Genomic DNA, 26,545 nt, shown 5'->3' on the forward strand with positions numbered 1-26,545 from the left:
CTCATGGACCCCATCCCCTCACAACCCCGATTCCTCACAGCCCATCCCCTCACAGCCCCATCCCCTCATGGACCCAGGCTCCTCATGGGCCCTGTCCCCTCACAGCCCCGTCCCCTCACAGCCCCGTCCCCTCATGGATCCATCCCCTCACAGCCCCATCCCCTCATGGACCCAGGCTCCTCATGGACCCCGATCCCTCACAGACCTCCATCTTCTTATGGCTTCCAACCCCCTCATAGATCCTGTCCCAGTCATGTTCCTCATGCCCTCACATTCCCATTCCCATGCCCTCACATTCCCCATGCCCTCACGTTCCTCCTTCCCATTCCCCATCTCTTCACATTCCCCATTCCCAATCCCACACCTATTCCCATTCCCATTCCCATCCCCTCACAGCCCCATTTCCACAGCCTCATTTTCCCGGCCCCGCCCCTCGGCCCGCCTCCTCCCCGCGCTGATTGGCTGCCGCCCCAGTCCACATTAACCTGCGGCAGACCCCGCCCCGCCGCGCCTGTCGCTCTTTAGCCTCTGCGGGGGCGGGAAAAAACGTTCATTGGCCAAACGCCACCTTCGCCTGCGCGCTCCCTTCCCTTCTATTGGCTGCGTAAGTTGTCAGTCACGGCCAACACCCGCCTCCCGGGGTGTCCCTCCCCGGCGCCTCGGTGTTGGCTTCATTCAGTGGCGGGTTCTGTGGTGGACGCAGCTCCGGCGGGCGGGCGCTGCTCTCGCTCAGTAAGAACAGGTCCTCGGCCGGCATCGCTCAGCGGGCAGCAGCCGCAGGAGGAGGTAGATCCCGTTCTGGTAACAATTATACAGCTGCGGCGGCGCACCACAGGCCTCTCTATAAGCCCGTGTCTACGGGGCGTCCTGAGGGGCTGGAGGCCGCCCGGGCGCGGGGAGGGGATGGAGCCCGCCCGGGATGCTCCGTGTCCCCGGTCCGGCCCCGCGGGGAATAGTGCCGAAGCAGCTGCACGCTGGTGCGAGGCCCCGAGGCTCGGCCTGCGGCGGGGGCAGCCCTGGGCCCTGCGGCAGGTGCCCGCGAGGAGCCGGGGGAAGCAGCCCCGACTATGCCCGTGCGTGTTTACCCCTGTCAGAACGGTGACAAATGGAGCTGCCAGCCCGCGGGGAGCTGCCCGAGGCCAGGGCAGCGCCCAGCCGGCGGGCTCAGCTGCTGCCGCGGGCCCCCGCGCTGGGCCCGACCTGCCGTGAACTTCCGTGGCCCTGGAGAGTGAAAGTTGGGAAGGAGCGGAGCAGCTGGCGCGGCCTCGGAGCAGGAAGCGCCGCCCGGTACTTTAGAGTTATTGTTTGGGTTTGGCCCCCCGGCTGCTCGTTGGAAGAAGCGGCCGCCGTCGCTGGCTCCACGCTCCACTAAAAAATACTAACTAAGTGGTGTTGTCTGAGCAACCAGGGGTGTTGTGCCATGGCAAGAATCTCATAATTAATAGGGAAAAAACCAAACCAAACTCACAGCACATTGATAAAGGGTTGGTGAAAAAAGACAGTCTTGCAGCCAAGCAAGATCAAAAGCCACCAAATGTCGAATATTTGGTGTTGGTAATTCCAAAAAGTAGTGAACATCAAAGGGAGGTTTTCTGTGTACCTGTAATTTAAGCAGGGGCAAATGAAAGAGCTGGGCAGAATGTGCAGCTCTGCAAGTGGTCCGTGTGTGTGCAGCCAGCAGTGTCTAATGCCTTATTAGACGCGATAAGATCTGTAGAAAATTAACCCGAGCCTGTATTTTAAGACAAACTGCGCGTTACAGTCACAGGAGGAAAGTTCTGATAATCCTGCGCGGTGGCTTGTGAGTCAGCAGCTTGAGCACAGGCAAGATTTGAAGCTTTTTCTCCTGCAAACTAAGACAGAAGCTGTCAAAGCGTGCCGTGGTTGAGTGAGTACCAATTGGATGCTCATCTTTACGAGTGGCGCCAGCACCTTCACTGCAGCAGGAGCAGCAGTGCCGGTAGCTCGTGGTGCATGGATAGATTCTCAGGTTTTTCTGTGATTTAAGTGGGATGTTTATTTTTAAAGCCCTACCGAGGTTTGTAGGAGGTTGTCAGGCTTGCACTTCACCTGGCTGGCACTGAGCTGCCAGCAGCAGGGTTCCTCTGTGCTCGGGGCTGAGCTGCTTTGCCAAGAAGAACTCCCGTTTGTGAGAGCAGCAGTTGTTGGGAGCGTCTCTGTCCGCCTCTCAACCCGTGTCCAAAAATTGTCTGTGTTTCTGAGTTGAACAGCTCCGGCCCAGGGGTGTACCAGCTCTCCAGAACAGAGCAGGGGCACCTTTCTGCTTGTTCCTGGGCTACTTCTGAGGCGTTTTAGGATAAGGTTTTTGTCCTTACCTTTGCCACCAGTAGCCCTCCTAGTTACACAAATGAAAATTAATCAAGAATGACAATACATCTTGTCAGACTTGGCCAAAAGTACTGCTGCTGCGGTTTCCAGAGTAAAAGATAATGGACTTTCTGGTGCTTAAGAATCAGGATATTTAGGTCAGGTTTGTTAATGTATAAAAATACAGCTCTCTGATGTTGTCTGGTAAGAGCTGCTACCAACCAGGACTACAGTACCAAACAATTCAGCCCTACTTCCTGTTTGTGCTGCAAGAAGTCTGATAATACTGTAAATTACAGTAATTGTCAAATACTCTTTTTAGGAAGATGTTCTGAAATCATTCTCATCTGAGTTCACCTGAATGTGCTTTGTTTAGTGAAGGTTTCCAGCCTCAAGTGGTGAACTTACTCTGTTTCAGTGCTCCACACCTAACTTCTCTCCCTGTTGAACTGGCTGCCTCAGAATAAAAGGGAAAAAAAGCCGTTCCAGTATGCTAAAGTTCTGCTTCCAAAACAACCTGCCTGCCTGTGCCAAACACTTCATTAGTAATTTCTCCCCACGACTGTTCCTTTTAATCTGCAGATCTCAAGGTGCCTTAGAAATGTCCTTTAAAGTGGTGGCCCGGGACTTTGGTGGAGGGAACCTGAAATAGCTTAGCCACAGTTTGCTGTTAACTCCCCTCAGCAGGAGCATCTGGTCAGCTCCGGGAGCCAGAGGTGCTGAGCTGCTGTGCAGAGCCTCCATCCTCTGCTCCTCACTCCTGGGCTGCTGCTGCTCTGGAATGAAAGTCATCCTTGGCCTGCTGAAGGGTGGTGGGTGCAGGGGGAGCTGCTTTCTTTGGGTAGAAGTCTTGTGGGGAGACACACTTATAGCCGCTGCTTGCCTAATGTAATAATTTTAGACTGAGTTATCATTACAGAAGTGATGAAGCCAGCTCGTGTGTGCCTGGTTTGTGTCATGCTTGGGTGGGCCAGTTTATTAGTGAAAAAAAAGAGGATTGAGTGCATGGTGCGTCTACACCAGACCTGAGGTGGTGCAGGCTCACCACAGGGATTGCTCTGGGGACACAGGAGAAAAAGTCTGCTGGCTTAGGAATGGTTGAGGCCTAAGAGTTTGGAAATTCCGTGGGGCCTCTATGGCCTTGAATTAGTGATTTCAGCTTGTCAATGGAAAAAGGCTCCCTGGCACAGGCTGGTTCCTGTACACGAAGGAAAGCCTGGAAGAAATCACTGACACAGGATTTCAGGAGCACTTGAAGTGCATTTATGTCTCCCCACCCCTGAAACTGAAGGCAGACTGCAGAGTCATGCAGCACAAGTTGCTGTGCTCTGACAGACGCTCCTTGGCACTGAGGGGAGATCCACAGGTCAGGCAGCCTGGGCAGTAATTGAAGCTGGTCTTGGTTTAATTGACTCTGATCTTCTGCTCTGACCAGCCTAATTCTGCCTTTTAAGAGCGTGATGAACCTTTCCCTTAAAAGTAGGTTTTGCCATTTAACAAATCTATAATTGGAGCAGCAGAACATTTGCTCCCAGATAAGGGCGCTTGTCCATATTGGTAATTAGTTTGACCCGGCCAGATGCCTCCTGATAAGGCACAGCAGGGAGCTGTCCTCTGGTGTGCTGAAGGACTTAATCCCCTTAAATTGTGGCAGAGCCAGTCAAAAATTGCCATTGGTACTGGACTCAGGCTAGAGGTGTGCCATGGTCTTGTTTGGTTCTCACCATTGTCAGGCACTGAAGGGAGAACAGAGACCCTGCTGATGCTGACACGTTTGGGCAGGAATTCATTCCTGATTCAATTCTGCTTCTTTCTTCCTAGTTCCTCCCCACGGGACATTGCACAACCTCCGTCTTCTCTGTGTGTTTTCACATCGCGGCGAGTGCTGCCCTTTCCCTCGGGTCCCCACGCAGCTGCTGCCAGGGCTGGAGCCCCTCTGCTCTGGAGCCAGCCTGGGAGAGCTGGGGCTGCTCCCCTGCACAAGAGAAGGCTCCAGGGAGAGCTGAGAGCCCCTGGCAGGGCCTAAAGGGGCTCCAGGAGAGCTGCCCAGGGACTGGGGACAAGGCCTGCAGGGACAGCACACAGGCAATGGCTTCCCAGTGCCAGAGGGCAGGCCCAGCTGGGATATTGGGAAGGAATTGCTGGCTGGGAGGGTGGGCAGGCCCTGGCACAGGGTGCCCAGAGCAGCTGGGGCTGTCCCTGGATCCCTGCAGTGTCCAAGGCCAGGCTGGACAGGGCTTGGAGCAGCCTGGGACACTGGAAGGTGTCCCTGATGGACAGGGGTGGCACTGGAGGGACTCTGAGTTCCCTTCCCACCCAAACCACGGGAATTCTCTGTCAGCCTCTACTGCCAAAATTCTGTCTCCCTTTTTTTATGGTTAGACTACCACCCTCTGAAGCCTGGCCTCTCTCCTACAAACCCATCACTCAAGCCTCCCAGGCAGCAGCACGATCCAGCCCTTCCATCCTGAGAGCAGCTGCTGGTTTGGGGGCCTTTCCTGCAGCTTCCCAGAAACAAGGGCTCTCCAGCACATGTGAGCCGAGGAGCCTGAGCCTTCTGTCCCTCTGTCCTCCCCCACGAGCCCAGGGGACAAGGCTGGTGGCCAGCAGCAGGGCTGGGGTGGGTGACAGAGGGCCGTGGCCACACGGGCAGAGCCGCTGGCAGCCCTACAGAGCAGTAGACTCAGGCGTGGGGAAGGATTTCCTGCTTTGTGGGGTCAGGGTTGGGCGTGTCACAGTGTAGTGGGTTCTGGAGGCAAGCTCTTGCCAAACCACATTCAAAAGTCTGTGACAGAAGGAGGAGATGTGCAGGATGGGAGAGGAAACAGAAACAGGGAACAATTACAAGAGCAGGGGAGGGAGAGCTCAGGGCTGAGTGACCAGTCAGGTTTTGTGCTGGATATAAATCAGCTGGGATCATATCTCTCGGATCTCAACAGAGGGCTCAGTGGAAAATGAAACCTGATTCTGCCCCTTTATGAATCTGAGATAACCTCCATCAAGAGAACAATTTAGGTGTTGGTGTGACACTTTGGAAACAAGGAAGTCTCCTCTCTCACACATCAGAGAAGAAAGCAAGATTTGTATCACTCCTCTGGAAAGTCTTTCCCCTCTGCCTGGTTGAGTAGAGTTAATTGATCAAGTTAGGGTGAATCTGGGCCACAATCTTGTTCTCTTCTTAAATGCTCGTTAATTGCAACAAAGTAATTTAAATTTAATTAGAGAGGGGTAGGTAAGGTGTGGTGTTTGTCCTACTTTTAAATTATGTGTTTAAGGTATGAAGGAGTTCGGGTTTAATGCTGTGTTTGAGGCTGGTGACAGGTGGGAGCCCTGGTGGCACCAGGCTGATGGGGCTGTGGGATGGGGTTTGCTGTGGCACCGGACCCACAGACCATTTTTGGTGGAGCTGCAACCGTGTGGGGATGGCGAATGGGCAGTCGGAACTAAAACCAGTTAAATCCGAACCTGCTGATCCTGAAGGCAGCCCAAAATTAATGCGTTTTGCAGCGCACGGTTAATTTCCCTTGTCTGATTTGCAGCGTGTGGCAGACCAGCTGTGCTCGCTGCTCCGCTGGCAGGTTTGGGGAGGAAGGAGCAGGTCAGAGGCAGCGCTCTGCCAGGCCTCCTGCCCCACTGCACCCTGCAAATTCACGGTCTTTACCCCAGAGCAAATAAACACAGCGGTTCTGAGTGGAACTTTTGTCATTCACAGGCCTAAACAAACAAGGGTTGAGAGAAAGGGATGCTTCTGCAGCTTCCCTCTACGCTTCATAGTGGGTAGAGGAGAAACTCAGGCATAACTGATGATGAAAAATAGTAAAATGTTTGCATAGTATTTTAAAGCTTGGAAAGATTTCCAAGGAAATCCTTGGATTGTAACTTGTAAGACCAGTCTGCCATCTTAAAAGTTGATTATGTGCAATTTTGATTACAGAAAAGTCTTCTAAAATATTCAGGCGATATTTAAGATAATGAAGTTTTGCTCCTTAATTCAATTTTGTCTCCCATCTGGAAGAAATTAAAAATCCAAGCCGTGCATCATTTCATTCCTTAAGAATGTCTCATGCCCTGCTTTACTGTCCCTGCCTGTTTGGGCTGTGGATGTGTATGGGGGCTGTGGGGTGATGGGTCCCCTCTCCCGTGTCCCTCCCTGTGCCACCACACGTGGTCCTGCTGTGCTTCCCCTTGGCTCTCTGTCTCGGTGAAATAATCCCTGGGAGATGGGTCCTGCACATTCCCTGCTGCTCCTGCCTTACAGACAAGCCTGTGATTCTTATCTTCTCCAAAGAGCTTGTGATCAGGAACGGAGCAAAACGAGGGCAAGGGTTGCCAACACCTGTCAGGATTAGGACTTGAGTTATACTAACGATTTTTAAATTCTTTTAGGGAAGCATCCTTTACCTTACAAGATATATTCTCTCTGAAAACAACCTTTCTATTTTGGAAGTTTGGAACTGTAAAAATCTAAGCCTGGAATCCACAGTTCAGTGGAGTTTTTTGTCCGTTCTAATGCCTCATTTTGTTGTAGCACAGTTTTAACATGCTGACAGACACAGTTTCTGTGCCGTGCTGTCCAGGCCAGGAGATTTCATTGTCACAAAGCTGCGGAGGATCTCAGTGAGGATGCCGTGGGTGCACCTGCCCAGGTGGAGCTGTGCTGGCCGGCATTTGCGCCAGCGCCGGTTCACGTGTCACCACGTTCAGTTAAAATTGCTGCTGGCATTTCTGCTCTGCCGTGGTGCTGTAAGGCAACACCGAGGGAGTGCTGGCTGCCCACACGTCCTGCCAGCTCCCATCAGGGTCCCTCCGTGTTCCCTGCAGTCTGCACTCTCAGCATTCCAAACCCTCCCTTCTTCTTCCCCCTCCCGGCTGCCGCAGCACATCTTCGGGATGTTCCTTTTCGGGGTGTCATGCTGCAGGTACGGGTCTGTGTCAGCCTGCAGGTAGGGCTGTGGGCTCTGCGGGGTGTCTGAGTGTCGCCTTTGCCTTGCAGGTGCTGCGGAGGAAGGCAGGATGCTGTCCCGACTGCGCGCGGCCGCGGCGCCCTGCGCCCTGGCGCGGCACGGCCTGCACACCAAGGAGAAGGGCAAGCCGCTCATGCTGAACCCGCGCACAAACAAGGTGGGTGCCGTGTCCTTGCCGGATGTCTTATCTGCACCTGCCCGCAGTCCAGCGGACCTTGTCCCGGGGCAGAGCCGCCTGCGGGCCTGGGACACTGCCAGGACGGGTGGTGGAGGCAGGGAGCAGCTCCAGGTTGCTGCCAGGGCACCTGCAGGGCTCCCGTGTCCCCTGGCTGCTGTCCCCACTGCCAGTGCTCTCCCTGGCTCAGCAGGGGCTGCTGGCGCTGCCTGGCTGACTGCCTGCGGGGCAGAGAGAGGGAGGCCTGAGCCTGTGCTCAGGCTTTGCAAAAGTTGGTTCTGAATTCTGCTGGTCACTGAAGGCGTTAGCCTCTCTGTCCTAGCCCTGGCCCTTTTCCTGGAGGACTGAGAATTGGGACTGAGTCACATCACCTAAGAAACATTCCTCTGCAGAGCCCGAAAGAGCATCTAAAAATAAACCTCCATGGGAGCTAACTGGGAGGTAGAGATATCATGTTAATTCCATGCATTGCGGCAGACTTACACAAAAGTAACTCTTTGTTCCCTCCACAAAACTCTTCCAGTTTCCATAAACCCATCCTCAACCTCTTCTTCCTTTTTTTTTTTTTTCCCCTGCTGGAGTTGTAGTGGCCATGAGGCATCTTGAGGCCATGAATGTGTAAATTAAAACTGGTAAGAAATCAGTTGAGGGCATGTCTGAAAGTGGTCGAGAAAGGTGGCAAATCTACCTGTGTGTGACAGGGCATTTCCTGAGCGGTGGAGCTGGGTTCTTTTCCCCTTCCCTTTCCTCCCTGGACAGCAGAGTGCGAGATGCCTCAGTCCTGCACGAATCCACGCTGCCTAGAGAGAGAGAGAGAGCTGTGGAAGGGAGAGATTGGCTGGCTGCAAAACTAAAATTGAGATTGCTGTGTCAGGGAAGGAGAAAAGAGTAAATTGATGTGATTTGTCAAGATCAGATTATCTCGAGACTTTCTGAGAGCTCTAAAGACTTTGACACGCCAGTGGAAATTACTTCAACCCCTGTAAGCTTTTCCAAATGCTGATTATGCAACAGTATTCAGAAACAAGAACAATAGGCCATTTCTTACTGTTTTTCTAGTGGTAATATCCTTCCATTTTCCTTTTGTTTTAACCCTGGAATTCTCTGCTGGCCTGAGCCCAAAGCAGTTTCTTTCTTGAGGAGTAGAAGGGAATAGGGAGCTTCTGGTAAATGGCAATTGATCTTTTGAATTTTTTAATGCCTCCAAGAAGTTAGACTTGTGAGAGGGAGCCCCGTTGTGCATTAGTTTGTCTGTGCTGTATCAGCCTGTCCTTCCTGCTGACGCCTGTTGGATCAGTGAGCTCACTGACACTGCTGGATGCAATATCTGTGTGGAAGTGCATTTTGGATATTCAGCAGAGACATCAATGATTTATTAAACACACTGAGTACTTTACCCCTGCTGCCCCACACGTGTGTATATATATTATCTACGTACAGAAACAGATAAAGGGTGTTATCTCTTGCTGTCAGCTTGTTGAGATTATCATGTTTTACTTGATTACATATAATTTTTACATCCTCTATCAACTCTGCAGAACATTTGGTCTCCCCTAAGGCACGTGTCCCTAAAACAAGAGCTGCAGAAGGACAGCATCAGGGGCAGGAACCAGCCCTCACCCTTGTGCAAACCAATCTGCTGCTCTTTGCCGCTGGAGTAGGTTTTTCCCTGACAGTTTTGTTTTCTTTTCTTGCCCACCCTTGGCTGTCTCCTGCAGCAGCTCTGGTGGTGTGTGTTCTGCCACATGGAGTGCCATCAGTGTCCCTGTCCCCACTGGAAGTACCTGTAGCGTTACCTGCGTGTTCGCTTTCTGTGGCGGAGTAACCGGTGACACTTCCCGGTGCACTTTAGATGGTGATGTTGGTTGTGGCATCGGTTCTCGTAGTGGTGTGTGGTTGTGTTTTGTACGGTGGGTTCCATTAGCCCAGGAGCAGTGACTCTGTTCCTCTGTTAGCTTATCACACAATCCCAGGAACACCGAGGCTGGAAAAGCCCTCCCAGACCACCCAGTCCAGCCTGTCACCCGATCCCCACCTTGTCCCCAGAGCCCTGAGCGCCACTCAGGCCCTCCTCGGACAGGGACGGGCACTCCAGACCTTCCAAATCCTGGCCATCTGAGCCATGGGGAAATTCCTCCTGGTGTCCACAAACTCCCCCTGCACTGACAGTGCCTCTCAGATTTTTGGTTCAGTGTGAAATCACATGGTTTATACATGCACATATTTGTGTGTATGTATGTGCCTGGAAACAGCGATAGGTGTGTGCATGGAAATGTGTGATAAATGTTAAAGAAACATTCACTGGTTAATAATCGCACTCTGATCCTGAGTAGTTTTACCAGTGTCTTATCTTTCACACAGGTGGTCATCTTCTCAAATGTTACATTTTGCTCACAGTTTCATCTCTGTTAATTCACAGCTTTTTCACCCCAATTTATTTTCATGCACACCTTTCACAAACTCCGATAAATTTAAATTATGTAAAGAGACAATTTTCTTAGCAGACTTGTGCATGACCTCACTGACTTGTGGGAAATACCCTAACAGTACGTTTCCGATTCAGAATGAAAAAAATAAACAGAAAAAAAAAAAAACCTAACCAAAGTAAAAACTACTTGAACAAAATAAAAGGGATAGGACGGGAGAATGTAAAGAAAAGATTGTATGACCTTGAAGATGTAAAAGCAGATGCTCCCTTCCCTTTCTCACCATGCTGGTTTTGAAACACTTAATTTATTTTAAAACGTTTTAGATTCAGGTGGGTTGAGCAGCCAGGGCGTGGGACAGGCGGTGCCTTGCTGGGGAAAGCAGGACAGACAGGCTGTGGGGAGGGAATGCAGGTGCTGAGAGGAGCAGTGCTGGAAGGGTTGTGATCAGTTTGTGGTCAGGAAGCGACAGGAGCCGTGCACACCCCCCGGGATTCCCCCGCCGTGCAGTGTCCTGCCCGTGTCCTGCCCGTGTCCTGCCCGGCTGCTTTGGGGACAGAGGGGTTCCCAGAGTTTGATCCCGCAGGTTGTACAGCTCCCCTGGCATCTGCGTGCTCTCCAAAGGGATTGCTGCACCTGGGAACCTGGAGCTGTTTAATGTGTAACCAGCTGCCCGAGGTGCTGGGAGGGTCCCAAACCTCTCTTACCTTGGGCCAGGTGTTGTGCTGGGCACCTGGGGGCTGGTGGGAGAGTCCCAAACCTCTCTTACCTTGGGCCAGGTGTTCTGCTGGGCACCTGGGGGCTGGGGGATGGTGGGAGAGTCCCAAACCTCTCTTACCTTGGGCCAGGTGTTCTGCTGGGCACCTGGGGGCTGGGGGATGGCGGGAGGAGGGAAGGGCACTGCCTTGGGGTTTTATTGTGGGATCAATGCCCTGAAAGGAGGGCAGGGGCAGCCACATCTGCTCAGCTGGAAAAACAGCAGTTTACAGAGATGTCCCCGGGGCCTTCAGGGATGCCATTTCAATCATCACCCTCGTGATCTGCAGCGCGCAGCTCGGCCTAACTGTGGAAAACGTACCCAGGAGAGGCTGGGAGCGAGGGCTTTCTGCTCCTGCCTCTTCCCCTTTCCTGCAGGGAGTGCTCCCAGCTGCGTCCACTTGGTTAGCAGAGGGCACAGCTGTGGGTCACAGCCAGGTTCACACCTGGCTGCCCCCGAGGGGCTCCCGGAGCTGGAGGTGCTCGGAGATCTGATGGAGATGCAGGTCGTGTCACAGGGCACTGCTGTGTCAGCCAGGACACAGCCAGGACACCTGCCAGGGTACAGGCTGTGCTGCTTCTGCCAGGATAAAGGTACAGAATTGGGCTTGAAAACGAAGGACAAAAGAAATCAGGAGAGAATTTCGTGTTCTGACCCTGTTCTTATATAAGCTTTTAATCTCTGGTAGAGATAGCAAAGATACCTTTGATTCTTATGAATGAACTTTATTAATTTGCAGTGGAGGCATCTTGTGCAATAGTGAACTTTGTGTTTAGCCCAAGGGAGCAAAGTCAAGAGAAGCAGCCCACAATCCAGCATAAAACCTATTTTATTTTCAAGTTGTTTATGATGCTGCTTCAAAGGCTGTGCTACACTGCTGAATCTGTTCCAACGATTCCTAGGACTTACAAGGAAACCAAATCTTTGGTGAAGTAGAGTAACTAATTTTCTAAGCAGTGGCATGTTTGGATATAAACCATATGTACACCTTTATCAGGAGCCCTGGATGGGGTTTTTGCTGCATATGAGGACATTCAGGGTTGGTTAAAAGTACACTCTTTTTTATACACCTGGCTGCAAGACTGCAGGCGGGGAGGACTCACCACCAGTACCTGTTCTCTGCGTGGAAACCTCTCAGAACTACTCGCTCAGCGGTGCTATAAAAATCCAGCTTGCAGCATCCGGGCTGCTGCACGCGGAGCAGGCAGCGAGAACTTGTCTGTGCTGGTATTTATAGCAGCACTGGCTTTGTGCTGCGGGATCCCACTGCCAGGGTTTGTGGATTAAAGTTCACGGTGGTTCAGTGTGAGTTTAACTAAAACACGGCCAACGTTTCGCCCCGGTGGCGTTTTGCATTCCCCCTCCCAGCAGAACAGGGGTTTTGTCGAGGTGGATTTGTCCTTTGAGCGTTAATTAATGAACCTGTGGGGTGTTTCTCTGGGATGCTTTATCCGTGCTGGATATCCCAGGCGGATTAAGGCCACTAATGGGAGTGAAAGTCGGGGCTCAGAGCCGCAGAAAGGGATCCCTGCTGCTTGAACCCAGACTGCAGGAGTGCTCGAGCCCTTAATCCCGGGGATTAAGGCTGGGGGGACCCTTGGGTGGCACCGGTGCCGGGCTGCGTGGCTCCCGATGTGCTGGAAGGGTGCTGGGGGTCTGACAGCTCCATCCCAGGGGATACTGGGCAGGCAGTCCCAAATCCACATCTAAACCCAAACCCCAAAACAAGCTCACGCTCATGGACAGAGATTACAGCAAGTGCTAGAAGGGCTCAGGGGTTTTTGTCTCACTGCTCTGGACTGAGCTTGTTCTGTTCCAGCTGGAAAAAAGGACTGGATTTCTGTGTGAAGGCTGATGCTCTTCTGATTCCTGATTTAGGCCTAAGCAGAAATGAAAGCTCTTTGGATACGCTAAGATGTAATTGTCATGTAAATCAACAGCTGAAAGTACTTAGTGTTACTTAAAAATTCACCCTGTTGGATGTTACTGTAGCTCCAGCGACATTGAGCACCCAGGTTGCCTGCAAACAGGAAAGAATGTGAATAAACTGAATGAAGATTGATGCAGAATGTTCTGCTTGGAACAGGCTCAGGGCTCCTGGCTGTTACTGGGGCATGTCCAGGTGGTTTAAGGGCAGAGGTTCCACCCTGCAGGGGAGCTGGGAAAAGCCACGTTCCCGTGCCAAACTAATAGTGGGAATCACAAGATTTTTACAGGACTTGAGGATTTCTGGAGGGCAGGCTGTAGGTTTTGGCAGGGAAGGATTTCCCTTGGTTTACAGTAAAATATCAGAGTAGCCAGTGAGGGGAGCCTGGCTTTCCACTGAACTCCAGCAGCCCTGCTGACCAGAGAATAAACTTCTCTTCTCCTCCTCCTCCTCCTTCTTCTTCCTCTAAACGCTCTCAACGTTTGGGCATCGTTTTTGTTTCTGTGCTGCCTGAAGTAACACACCACAAATGTTTGCCAGCTGTGCTCGGCCTCCAGGCCTAAGTCTGCGCTGCAAGAAAGGGCTGCTTTTAAAAGGTTGAATTTAAAATTTAATTTAAATTTAAAATTCGAAAGTTGTTTAGAATTTAAATTTAGAATTTAGAAGTTATTAAACACTCATGGCAGCGAGCTGGGGGGTTGTGGAAGGAAAGGGAAGAGAGCTGAGAGGATTCTGTGTGGGGGATGCATTTTGGCTGGCAGAGAATTCGTATTTTATTGTATTATTATTATATTATTATATATTGTGAAGTACGCACGAGGTGGGGCTCAGGCTTTGCAGCACACAGAAAAACCTCTGTGGCACCCTGAGCGTGTTTCCCTGGGTTTTTCTCTGGTGTCAGTGCTGTTCACGTGGTTGTGCTCTTCGTGGAAATGTTGGATTATCCAGATCAGTTTTTTGAAAAAAATACCACTAAGGTGGCTAAAGTGACTGGTACACCTCAGCAAAAAAAAAAACCAAAAAATTAAAATCAACCCCCCCAAAAACCAGCGGCAAGGTTAAAAACTTGAATAATGAACTGTCATCTGAAGTTTATTTGTATTTACTGTTGGAAGAATACTGGAGAGTAGCAATTAGAGTGGGAAAGAAGACAGTGGTTTGCAAACCTGACTCCTTGTAGAAAAACTCTACTGTCCTAAAAGGTTAAATTGAAACCAGCATTTACTGTCAGATCTATTACACAAAGGGTTGGCAGACATGGAAATAAATACAGAGAAAAACAGATTTATTTTAGGGTTAAATACATGGAGTTTTCTGCAAGAAGGCAAAACACCGAAGTTTTTTGGGGTTGGGTTGTTTTTATTTTTCCTTTGCTTTCTAACTTTTCAAGTATTTTATTACTGTAGAGCACAGTGTAGAATCAGTACAGAAAAGCAGGTGGGCTGCTTTAGTCAATGTAGTCAAAACAACTGGTATTGAATAGGAAAGAGAAAAATCATGTAAAAATTGTAATTATTTTAATGGTGGGATTTTTTTTCTCTAAGGAGAATTGTTTAGAAACCAGTCAGGTGTGATCAATTATACCACAACTAGGCTTTTCTAGAACTTTTTGTGTATGGGCGTAGTTCTACAAATACCTGTGACGAGTCTGTTCTCACATCAACAGAGGTGAAAATATTTTGCATTCTGATCTGAATTTATGCCTTTATTGTCAAGTGGAATTATGATTTTTTTTTTTTCTTGTCAGCTGAGGAGTTGAACCTGGATGATCCTTCCTGTTCCTTCCTATCCTGACCTTCCAGGATATTCTGGATATTCTGATTCTCTGACCTTTCTGATGGCTGGAGGAATTTGAACTGTAATTACAAGGCATAAAGCAAACCTTAGAAAGCTTTTTAATTTTTTTTTTTTTTTTTTTTTTATAACTTGGCAGTGAAAGTCAATAAACTTAAACTTTTCATCCTCCATCTCCCAAACGGAGAAGAACGGGCAGATGTTGCAGCTGAACTCTCCCAGTTTGCCACCACTGCTGCTCTTTGGGAGCAGATAAACAGATGGGGTCTGTCCCAAAATGCAAATGTGAGAAGTGAAAAGGAAGTATTTGGGTTGAGCTGCGATCTTAGTGGGAGCGTTTGGGGCAGCTTGTCTGTGCTGCTGTGTGTGTGTGCAGAAAAGAGCAGCAAACGGAGCGATTCAGATGAAAATTTTGGCTGAATGCTGCTGTCTGTGGCTGCAGGGGCCGGCCTGGTGAAACGGTTCAACAGCAGCTGTTATTTCACTTTTAATCCGTTTGCAGCGGAACCAAACCTGGCCACGAGGGCTCGGGGCTGTGGGCAAGCTGTGGCCCGAAGGGGTAGCCACAAAACCCCGGCAAGAGGCAAACACACCCAAACCCTGCGGCCAGAAAAGGGCGAAAAAGCGGAGTGGTTTCCTAGAAAAGGGAATTCCTGGAGCGGGAATCGGTAACTGCTGCTCACCTCTCGTTTTTCAGGGCATGGCCTTCACCCTGCACGAGCGACAGATGCTTGGGCTGCAGGGACTCCTACCTCCCAAAATAGAGACACAAGACATCCAAGCCTTGCGCTTCCACAAGAATTTGGCAAAAATGACTGACCCCTTGGAAAAGTAAGTGCTGCTCCGGCCTTGTCCTGTGGTGAAGGGGAATTTTGGGGCTGGGAACGAGGTGGAAATGTGGGAATGCTGCGTGGGGATAACCAAAGCCTCTGGTGCCTCCGCTGGGTTTTTCCAGTTCCTGGCTGTTACTTTGGCACAGAAAACCGCTTTCATCCTGTGGTTAAATGTGGTTGGGAAGTTTAGTTTGGGGTTTGTTTTTCCCCCCCCCCCAATATTCCATGTCATAAAACAGCAAAAGAGAATGTGTGAAAATGAGTAACAAAGCTGCAAACCTGCCTTTAACCTGGAATAGGTATTTCTGTGACCTGTAAGAGGGAGTGGCAGGTTGCTGGAGCACAGCAGGTGGCACTCGGCCCATTCTATAAAAATGTCTGATAATGAAAGTAAATTGAGCGTTTGAGATACCAAAACCTGTGTTTGACATGTGCAGTGGTTACTGCTCAAAAGGAGCTACCAGAGCAGAATTTTAAGTCCCATCATGTGTATTTTTTTTTTACATCTTTCATTACTTCACCCACTGGTTTGGCAAACCGCAAAGGACTTTGCCGTCTGTTATTTTAGCGTGCCGTGTTTTTAGCATCCCGTTGCCGTTTTCACGTCATCTTTATTTATCTCTGCCTGTAAAAATACACAGGCAAGAGGAGAGCTGGGGTGGTTTGGGGCTCGCTGGACCACATCAAAGCTCTTTTGTTCTCATCAGAGCTGAAAGATTGGCTCTTCAATCCACATCATGTCACTTGCCGGTCCAAAGCGGTCCTGCCATCTGTACTGGCCGAGTGCCCGGCTGCTGTAGCCCGAGGCAAATTGCTAATTCATTATCTTTATGTCCTCGGGTCAGCAGGACTGGACATGGGTTGATGCGCAGTAAATTGGGGGGTAAATTAGCAGAAATTCAGGTTTAATTCACACACCCACCCGAGTCCTTCAGAGTGAACTCTGTGGCAGAGCTGCCCTGTGTGTGTTGGCGTTGGGAGTCACGAGGCACGTTTTTCGGATGAGAGATTCTTTGGCTCTGTGAAAAACGAGGTGCACGTAATTTTTATAGAATTTAAAAATTTAATAAAAAAAAAACAATTAGGAGAAAAAAATAAAGTATACAGATAGGGCCGGGTGTCTCTGCATTCACCTTACTAACAAAGGATTGTCCCTTAAAAACAGAATCCTACTACATATCCATAAATTCTCAGGCATATTCATACATTCTTCTCAGGATCTTTGGGGTTCTTCTGTTCAGTTTTCTCTTGCCCCCTTCCCCAAGAAGATCAATCTTCTTGGCACCATCGAGATTTACATTCTCTGATACCAGAAATGCAATAAATTCCTCCCCCCAGAGTTCTGGTCACTGCTGTCTTCATCTGGATAAGAGAGTTTACAAAAGAAAAAGAAGTTTCCAGCTATCTTTTTCAGTCTTTGGGTTACACAGACAAAAGTAGTTTTTGTTTTCATGCTATGTCATAGCTTAACATACATGTATTATACCACTATTCCTAAGTTTCATTAATAACAGAAATAAAGAAGAATATATTATTGCAGCTGAATTTTCTAATCTTATAATATTACACATACATTATAGACATAATACATATATATACATATATAATACATATATACATTATACATTATACATACAATATTACAATACTTGCAAAAAGCCGATAACATGATATCCACTTCTAACAGCTCTAATTGTGTCTGTGGCACTAACGAGGCTCCCCGCTGCAGCAATTCCGCGGGTTGTCTTTAACCACGGGGCGTGGTGTGCTGCTGGCTGTCTGGCTGTCGTCCCGCTCCCCTTTCCCCCCGGGAGCCTGTCCCGAGGGGAGCAGGAGGCGCTCAGGGCTGTTTTCCCCCGTGCCCATCCGCCGCAGGTACATCTACATCATGGGCATCCAGGAGAGGAACGAGAAGCTGTTCTACAGGGTGCTGCAGGACGACATCGAGCGCCTGATGCCCATCGTGTACACCCCGACGGTGGGCCTGGCCTGCTCCCAGTACGGACACATCTTCAGGAGGCCCAAGTAAGGACAGGAATCACCGTGCCTGGCCATTTCCTCCGCCTCCACCTCGCCTTCGCAAGTGCCTCGTTCCGTGCTCGTTCCGGTTCAGCCACGCCGGGCGCGTGCCCACTCGGGGCAAGCGGGAGTTTGTGGGCAGCGTTTCATCTGGGAGAAATTCCAGCCTGTCACGGGCTCATCTGTTCCCAGGGAGCAGTTCCTGGGAACGGTTTCTCTCAGGAATTGTGTTATTGTAGAGAGATAATATTTCCCCAGACAAAACGAACAGATGTCACTGATGTGTTTTCTCTGGTCCCACCAAAGGGGACGTAGCTCCTTCATCAGGGTAACCTGGTTGGAAAAGCCATATAAGGGTTGAAAAGACCCCAGATTAAAGGCTGATTCCAGCCACATGGAAAACAGCTGTGTGTAGTGTTTAACCCGGACCTGCGTCCAATATTTCCTGTCCTCTAGCCACAGCAGTTTGTTAAAATAGATCTCGGGGTGCAGTTTATATTGAGAAACAAAACACTTGGAAGCAGACACAGAGATTGGGTAACTAAACACCCCAAGTGCAGGCCCTCAGCCCCGTTCCCAGCTCTTCCCAGGTGCCAGACAGCTCTGTGATTCCAGGGGGATTCCCCAACTCCCCGAGCCCCTTCTGTGGGTCTGAGGATCTGTGTCCGGACATAGGGAGCGTGGAAAAAGGGATCTCTGGACAAAACCCTCGCTCCCTGTCCGAGAGGGGTGGCTCCAGGTGGGTTCCTGCCCCAGGGAGGAACAGGTGTTGTCCTTTGAGTGATTTATGTCAGTGGCTGTAAAACTCTGAATTTTAAATTGTCCTGTTTGACATTCAGTTTTGCACGGTGAAGTTTCTAATTGTCGCCCACAAAATGTTTCTGGCTTGTTTTTTGTTTTGTTTTGTTTTTTTTTTTTCTTTCTTTTTTTTACTTTTTATCCTTTCAGAGGATTATTTATTTCCATCTCAGACAGAGGCCACATCAGGTCAATTGTGAACAACTGGCCAGAGAACGACGTTAAGGTACTGTCACTGTGTGATTTAGGTTCTGCTTGTTATTCCATCTCAGCTGGGTTTTTGAAGATTTACTGGTTATTTGATGGAAACATAAATATTAAGTAATGCATTCTTGGCTCTTTAAGTGGTGATGGCAGAATGCAAATAATTAAGGTGATGTATATCTTGAAGATCAGTGTTTTATCCTAAATATGAAATTTATGGGTTAAGGAAAATATTCCTCGTGATCTGTTCTTCATTTGACCGTGCGAAACTAATCTTTATAAATTTCAGTGATCGTGATTTGACCTGCTTTTTTTAAATTTTTTTTTTTTATTTTTTTTTCATCAGGCTGTCGTTGTCACTGATGGAGAAAGAATATTGGGTCTTGGGGACCTGGGTGTGTACGGGATGGGAATTCCAGTGGGAAAGCTGTGTTTGTACACAGCCTGTGCGGGGATACACCCAGATAAATGCCTGCCTGTGTGCATCGACGTTGGGACTGATAACCCAGTGAGTCACCCCTATAAAAACTGCTTTTTTTTAAAAAACATCCCATACTCTGACTGAGTAATTTCTTTTCTGGGCACTTTCATTTGAGATAAACCTGAATATTTTATGCAAAGGCTAAGTGGTTTGGAGTTCACTGTGTGCTGATCTGAAAGTGCCCATTAATTTCTCCATGAAAGGGTTGCATCTGGGAGTAATTGGAAAGCTGGGACACTGCAAAGTAGGCAGTCAGTTCTGACCTGACTCTGAAGAAGCTGGGGATGTGAATTAGGTTTATTGGAGGCGTTTATTGTTCAGAGTATTGATTTGTTCCATCAGCAGCCCCAGGTGCCAGCTGAAAGGAGAGAGGATTGCAGGCTGGAGGCTGTTGGAGGGGCCGCGTGGGCGCAGCAGACGTGCTGCTGTCAGCTCCGTGTGCCGGGCAGGGCGCTCACCTGCTGCTCCCTCGGGTGTGCTCTCTTTCAGACGCTCCTCAAGGACCCCTTCTACATGGGGCTGTACCAGAAGAGGGATCGCTCGCAGGTCTACGATGACCTGATAGATGAATTTATGGAAGCCATCACGGACAGGTAGGGCAGGAGTGCACACGGCATCCCTAACACGCTGTCCTTGGAGCAGCCACCCAGGGAAGCGCCAGGAGCTGGGCCAGGCTGTGTGTCTGTCCCTGGAGTGACATCCTCAGTGACCTAGAACACGCTGCTTGTCATTATCTGTAAATAGGCACGGAACGGAGACAGAGCTGCTGGGCTCTGCCTGAGGACAGCCTGCTTACAGAGATAATTGATGACCCGCGGGGTTTGCTGTTTCCCTCTCTCTGATGGGGGTGTTTGCCATCCTCTGTAGGTACGGCCAGAACACGCTCATCCAGTTTGAGGACTTTGGGAACCACAATGCTTTCCGCTTCCTGAGGAAATACAGAGAGAAGTACTGTACCTTCAACGACGACATTCAAGGTACACCCTTGGTCGGTGTTCCCCAACATCCGTGCAGGAACTGTCCCCAGAGCCACAGCCTGCCGTGCAGGCGTGCTCAGCTGCCCTCAGCTGTGCTCTGCTCCCACAGGGACAGCCTCGGTGGCCTTGGCAGGACTGCTGGCAGCACAGAAAGCCACTGGGAAACCACTGACAGACCAGAAAGTGCTGTTCCTTGGGGCGGGAGAGGTGAGTCCCGAGAGCAGCAGGGATATTTAAAACGTGTATTTTCTCATCGTGGCGGTTTGCCTTCTCTGGATTCCACCACACGACTTTTCATGTAAGGCCAGCTGAAACGCACTAGGAGAAAGGACTCTGCTTAAACAGGACTGTGTTTAACATTTGCAGGGACTCACATTTTTCATTTTCCTGTATGGCCTTGAGAAAAGCGTCAGGGATGTGTATTTGAAGGGAAACTCACCATAAAATGGTGATGTAGTGAGACCACCTTGTTAATTTTTATAGCACTGGAGAGGAGTACAGGGAGTTTTCCCAGCAAGTTAATTCATTCTGCAGCAGGCACCAGTTACTGGTGCTGCAGTGCCAGGAGCAGCACTGTGCTGCTTCTTGGTGCATCAGCACGATTGCTCCTGCGGTGCTGACAAAATAACTTAATTATCTGAGAAGTTCTCCATCTGGGGAAAGGCCCTGGTGGCAGTAATTGGCCGGGGCTGCGCTGAGCCCTGCTCTGCATCCCGCTCTGCCTCATTCCTGCTGCCAGGGAAAGGGACACGGGGCCAGGCACAGGCTGCTGCTGCTGCCCTCTGCTCCGGGGTGGGGAGCACAGGGCACGCAGCTCGGGGCTGGGCTCCTGGCAGGAGGGATGAGCACTGCTGGGCTGGGCTGCCCGGGGGTGGCTGCAGAGCTGCCCCTGCAGAGCTGTCCCTCGTGTCCTGATCCCTGCAGAGCTGTCCCTCCTGTGCTGATCCCTGCAGAGCTGTCCCTCCTGTCCTGATCCCTCCTGTGCTGCTCACTGCAAAACTGCCCCTCCTGTGCTGTCCCTCCTGTGCTGCTCACTGCAGAACTGCCCCTCCTCTCCTGATCCCTGCAGATCTACCCCTCCTGTGCTGCTCGCAGCCCCTGCAGAGCTGTCCCTCCTGTGCTGCACCTCCTGTGCTGCTCACTGCAGAGCTGTCCCTGCAGAGCTGTCCCTCCTGTGCTGCTCACTGCAGAGCTGTCCCTGCAGAGCTGTCCCTCCTGTGCTTCACTGCAGAGCTGTCCCTCCTGTCCTGATCCCTCCAGAGCTGTCCCTCCTGTGCTGCTCACTGCAGAGCTGTCCCTCCTGTCCTGATCCCTGCAGAGCTGTCCCTCCTGTGCTGCACCTCCTGTGCTGCTCACTGCAGAGCTGTCCCTGCAGAGCTGTCCCTCCTGTGCTTCACTGCAGAGCTGTCCCTCCTGTCCTGATCCCTCCAGAGCTGTCCCTCCTGTGCTGCTCACTGCAGAGCTGTCCCTCCTGTCCTGATCCCTGCAGAGCTGTCCCTCCTGTGCTGCTCACTGCAGAGCTGTCCCTCCTGTCCTGATCCCTGCAGAGCTGTCCCTCCTGTGCTGCTCACTGCAGAGCTGTCCCTCCTGTGCTGATCCCTGCAGAGCTGTCCCTCCTGTGCTGATCCCTGCAGAGCTGTCCCTCCTGTGCTGCACCTCCTGTGCTGCTCACTGCAGAGCTGTCCCTCCTGTCCTGATCCCTGCAGAGCTGTCCCTCCTGTGCTGCTCACTGCAGAGCTGTCCCTCCTGTGCTGCTCACTGCAGAGCTGTCCCTCCTGTGCTGCTCACTGCAGAGCTGTCCCTCCTGTCCTGATCCCTGCAGGGCTGTCCCTCCTGTGCTGCTCGCAGACGTGTCACTGCTGTCCCAGAAACTGCTCCCCAGTTCCAGGCAAACGTCTCCTGTGTCTCAGAGCATCGCCGAGGGGTGTTTGTGGGGATCCTGAGCAGGGTGGGGCTGTGATGGCACACCCCTTCCGTGACCTGCTGCAAACCTTTGAAGGTTTTTACAAGTTCACAAGGTTTCACGAGTCCTTTCATCCGCCAGGCCGCCCTGGGAATTGCCAACCTGATTGTGATGGCCATGATGGAAAGCGGTGTTTCCTGTGAGGAGGCCTACAGGAGAATATGGATGTTTGACAAGCACGGCTTGCTGGTCCAGGTAGGGGTGCCCCAGGCAGGGAATGGCACAGCACAGGTGAGCACTGCCCTCCCCGTCCTCTCACGGGAGGAACCGCTGTTTTCTCTGCAGGGCCGAGAGCAGAAGGTGGATTCCAACCAGGAGCCATTTACACATCAGCCTCCAGAGCACATACCAAAGACGTTTGTCGAGGCAGTGAATGTACTTCGGCCTTCAGCTATCATCGGTGAGTCACATTGTTTTCCTATGATTTGGTTTTTGGCTGCTTTAATTTTGCTACCAGGGCTGCGGGGAGCTTGGTGGCAGCCACCTGCGTTTCTGCTGGTGTAAAGAAGATGGAAATGCGAGGTCAGTTTTCCTCTTGAGAATGTGCCAAGCTGTGGTGCTGCTTCTGAACCTCGTGTCCTTGTGAAAGAGAGCAGCCACAACCAGCGTGTTTCCTGCAGGAGCTCCCTGACTCGAGTTATTTGGGTATTTTCTGTCCTTCTGTCCCCAGTCTGCACCTCTGGTCAGACTCTGCCAGATCCCCAGCAGCACCCCTGAGGCCACTGACATCTGCAGGTGTTTATTTACAGCTGTGCCTATCTGCAGAGAGCAGACAGGATTACAGGTATTTCCTGAGCTGACTGCAGTTTCCTCTCCATGTGATTTATTTGGGAAAGGAAAGGGGTTTTCTGGCTGCTGGCCCCCAAGTTTGTAGCCGCTGCACAAACTTGTTTTTTCAGTAGTGTGTGTTTGTAGCTGTGGGTTGGGGTGTGGTCGGGAGCCCCAGTGCCAGGTGTGCACTGGTGTAAGCTGGGATTCCCACCTGCTTATCCAGGACCGTGTTCTTGGTGGTACAAACCATTAGCCAGTTTGATTAATAAAAAAGAAGAAATTCATTCTAGAATCAAATTACAATCATAAAAAGGAAGCCATAAGTAAAAATCAGTTTGGTGCTGTGCTGGATGAACAGCACCAGGTGAGACAGGGAGGAGGATTTCTGCAGCACTTCCCCACCTTGCTTCACAAACCGCAACTGTCCCAGGGTGCTTTTTATATGTTTTCAGGCTTTTTGGGGGTCCTTAGGAACACACTTCTTGCAGACAAATATTCATGCTGTTTTGGTTGTGAATGTTGTAATCTCGTTGGGTTTCTTGGGCATACACTTCTTGCAGATGAGTATTTATGAGTGAATATCGTTACAATCTTATCAGACGGAGGTTTCTTGGAGATATGCCCCTTGCAGACGAATATTCATGTTGGCCTTGCTGCATGTCACTACAATCTCCTCAGGGAAGGTTCAATCATAACTTTAACACGAATTTATTCATGCTGTGTATCACACTGGTACACATCAATACGAAGAGCTCACGTGAAACGGGCTTCTGGAGCACACTCAGAGATCTTGCTGTGGAAATTGTGAAAGATTTTGTGAAAGAAATTGTGAAAAAATTGTGCCGGAGCAGCTTGGCTCTGGCTGGGAGGCTGAGGGCTGGCACGAGCTCCGTGCAGGGTGGCTGTGCCCTGCCCTGGGGCAGCCGAGCCTCCAGCCTGGTTCTGACGCTGGTTCTGATGCTGGTTCTGATCCTGGTTTAGACGCTGGTTTTGATCCTGGTTTTGATCCTGGTTCTGATGCTGGTTTTGATGCTGGTTTGGGTGGTGGTTTGGATCCTGGTTTTGATGCTGGTTCTGATCCTGGTTTTGATCCTGGTTCTGATGCTGGTTTTGATGGTGGTTCTGACTCTGGTTTTGACACTGGTTTTGATGCTGCTTTTGGTGGTGGTTTTGGTGGTGGTTTTGATGCTCGTTTTGACACCGGTTTTGATCCTGGTTTTGATGGTGGATTTGATGCTGGTTTTGATGGTGGATTTGATGCTGGTTTTGATGGTGGTTCTGACTCTGGTTTTGATGGTGGATTTGATGGTGGTTCTGATGCTGGTTTTGACGCTAGTTTGGATGCTGGTTTTGATGCTGGGTTTGATGCTGGTTTTGGTGGTGGTTTTGATGGTGGTTCTGATGCTGGTTCTGATGCTGGTTCTGATGCTGGTTCTGATGCTGGTTTTGATGCTGGTTTTGACGCTGGTTTGGATGCTGGTTTTGGTGGTGGTTTTGATGGTGGTTCTGATGCTGGTTCTGATCCTGGTTCTGATGCTGGTTCTGATCCTGGTTCTGATCCTGGTTCTGATGCTGGTTCTGATGCTGGTTCTGATCCTGGTTCTGATGCTGGTTCTGATGCTGGTTCTGATGCTGGTTTTGACGCTGGTTTTGATGCTGGTTCTGATGCTGGTTTGGATCCTGGTTTTGACACTGGTTCTGATGCTGGTTCTGATGCTGGTTCTGATGCTGGTTCTGACGCTGGTTTTGTGTTTCCACCTCCTGCAGGCGTTGCTGGGGCAGGACGCCTGTTCTCCCAGGATGTGCTGAAAGCCATGGCTTCCATCAACGAGCGACCCATCATATTCGCGCTGAGCAACCCCACGGTGAAGGCCGAGTGCACGGCAGAGGAGGCGTACACCACGACTGAGGTGTGTAAACCTCTGCTCTGGGTGCTGGCACGGCGTCTCAGCACCACAGCTCACACTCAGCTCTGTTCCTGCTTGGTCTCAGTGATGTAGGAATACAGTTGTTTCTGGCAAAAGTCAATGGGGGTGATTTGGAAAGGGGTTTGGACTTTTAGGTGACAGACAGAAAACAGCCTGAATCTTGTTAGCACTTTTTTTAAAAGAATGACCAGTACTGTTACATGGCTCTGATCAGTTAACTCTGGTTTCTCAGCGCTCCTGTTGATTATTCTGTGTTTAATGAGGCGTGTTGGCCTGGCAGCAGACGCCAAGCGCAGGCTTTGCAGCTTGATGGCTGAGCACAGCCCCTGCAGCGGCTGATGTCCTTGCAGCAGTGCAGGAGCTGTGCCTGCGCTCTGTCCTGCAGCTGCCACCAGCAGTGACCTGTGCAGCCCTGTGCTCCCTGGGCAGGGCTGGCCTCTGTCCCCGTGTGTCCCCGGGCAGGGCTGGGCTCTGTCCCTGTGTGTCCCCGGGCAGGGCTGGGCTCTGTCCCTGTGTGTCCCCGGGCAGGGCTGGGCTCTGTCCCCCCGTGTCCCCGGGCAGGGCTGGGCTCTGTCCCTGTGTGTCCCCGGGCAGGGCTGGGCTCTGTCCCTGTGTGTCCCCGGGCAGGGCTGGGCTCTGTCCCCCCGTGTCCCCGGGCAGGGCTGGGCTCTGTCCCCCTGTGTCCCCAGGCAGGGCTGGGCTCTGTCCCTGTGTGTCCCCGGGCAGGGCTGGGCTCTGTCCCTGTGTGTCCCCGGGCAGGGCTGGGCTCTGTCCCTGTGTGTCCCCGGGCAGGGCTGGGCTCTGTCCCCCCGTGTCCCCGGGCAGGGCTGGGCTCTGTCCCTGTGTGTCCCCGGGCAGGGCTGGCCTCTGTCCCCCCGTGTCCCCGGGCAGGGCTGGCCTCTGTCCCTGTGTGTCCCCGGGCAGGGCTGGGCTCTGTCCCTGTGTGTCCCCGGGCAGGGCTGGCCTCTGTCCCTGTGTGTCCCCGGGCAGGGCTGGCCTCTGTCCCCCCGTGTCCCCGGGCAGGGCTGGCCTCTGTCCCCCCGTGTCCCCGGGCAGGGCTGGCCTCTGTCCCCCCGTGTCCCCGGGCAGGGCTGGCCTCTGTCCCCCATCTGACACCCGCTCCGGGGGCTCTCGGCTCAGGGAGCTGCTGCTGCAGGGGTCTGCAGCACAGAGGGAGCCTCTGGACAAATCTGGATCTCACCTTGTAACAGTGGAATCAGCTGGGCTGGAACAGCCCTCCAACGCCATCGAGTCCAGCCATTCCCCAGCTCTGCCCAGGCCACCCTGCCCCGTGTCCCAAGTGCCACATCCACATGGCTTTCCAGGGATGGGGACTCACCACTGCCCTGGGCAGTTCCAAGGCCTGGCCACCCTTGCCATGGGGAAATTCCTGCTGCTGTCCCCCCTGTCCCTGCCCTGGCCCAGCCTGAGGCCGTTCCCTCTCCTCCTGTCCCTGTTCCCTGGCAGCACAGCCCGACCCCCCCGGCTGTCCCCTCCTGCCAGGGACTTGTGCAGAGCCACAAGGGCCCCCTGAGCCTCCTTTGCTCCAGGCTGAGCCCCTTTCCCAGCTCCGTTCCCTGGACAAGCTTTAAAGTTAAGATGGTTTAACACCTCCCAGATATCCTGCATTGACCAGAGCCGTGAGCTGGGCAGTGTTTCAGTATATAAACCCATATTTATATATAGATATAAATCTACCTTGGACAGAAGGTAAACAGGAGTTGTTGTGCAACCAAGACTTCAGCTGGCCTAAATAAATGTAAAAGCTGCTGCCATCTGTAGCTGCAGGAGGCCAGGAGCACAGTTAGAGGGGGAACCAGCCCCACTTTCGCTGGCTGAGCAAAGATTAGATGGGCAGACGTGTTTGGGCAGGAGGTGACTGTCACTGTCGGGAGCAGGGACACCACAGGGCTCCCTGGGATCAGGCCTGGTGCCATCCCCCGTCTGTGGAAGAACACACTGGTGTTTGCAGTAAAGTTTCAGCCCGCTGGAGAGAAGATCTTTGGGGTTTTTTTCCCTGTGTAGGATCCATTTGTTCTTTTGTTGATGGTTTTCCACGTTTGCGGTTATTTGTATGGGTGGGTTATTTGGATAATTAAGTGCTTAATTTTTTTATTTATTTATTTTTATTTTTTTCTTTTATTTATTTTTTCTTTTATTTTTTCTTTTATTTATTTTTCTTGTATTTATTTTTCTTTTA

At 51.2% G+C, this 26,545-nt stretch overlaps 1 protein-coding gene across 2 annotated transcripts in view; it reads left to right on the forward strand.

Annotated features, from left to right (window-relative positions):
- The first annotated feature begins 686 nt into the window (after nt 1-686).
- Nucleotides 687-26,545, forward strand: part of ME2 (malic enzyme 2) — a 35,432-nt gene continuing 9,573 nt past the window's right edge. The window contains exons 1-12 of one of the 2 annotated variants that reach the window (XM_005528099.3): nt 687-786; nt 7,322-7,449; nt 15,069-15,202; nt 17,080-17,229; nt 18,172-18,247; nt 18,572-18,733; nt 19,196-19,299; nt 19,574-19,683; nt 19,793-19,890; nt 21,728-21,841; nt 21,932-22,046; nt 24,185-24,327. In XM_005528099.3, coding sequence (XP_005528156.1) covers nt 7,342-7,449; nt 15,069-15,202; nt 17,080-17,229; nt 18,172-18,247; nt 18,572-18,733; nt 19,196-19,299; nt 19,574-19,683; nt 19,793-19,890; nt 21,728-21,841; nt 21,932-22,046; nt 24,185-24,327 — 1,314 coding nt within the window. In that variant the 5' untranslated portion in view covers nt 687-786; nt 7,322-7,341. Of the gene's footprint in view, nt 787-1,775; nt 1,889-7,321; nt 7,450-15,068; nt 15,203-17,079; nt 17,230-18,171; nt 18,248-18,571; nt 18,734-19,195; nt 19,300-19,573; nt 19,684-19,792; nt 19,891-21,727; nt 21,842-21,931; nt 22,047-24,184; nt 24,328-26,545 lie in introns of those variants that run through there. The other variant, XM_088054166.1, reaches the window with a different exon arrangement.

This window comes from Pseudopodoces humilis, chromosome 4, assembly GCF_049639895.1.
Source record: "Pseudopodoces humilis isolate 2021_Gansu_Grassland_sample_001 chromosome 4, ASM4963989v1, whole genome shotgun sequence".
Lineage (NCBI taxonomy): Eukaryota > Metazoa > Chordata > Aves > Passeriformes > Paridae > Pseudopodoces > Pseudopodoces humilis.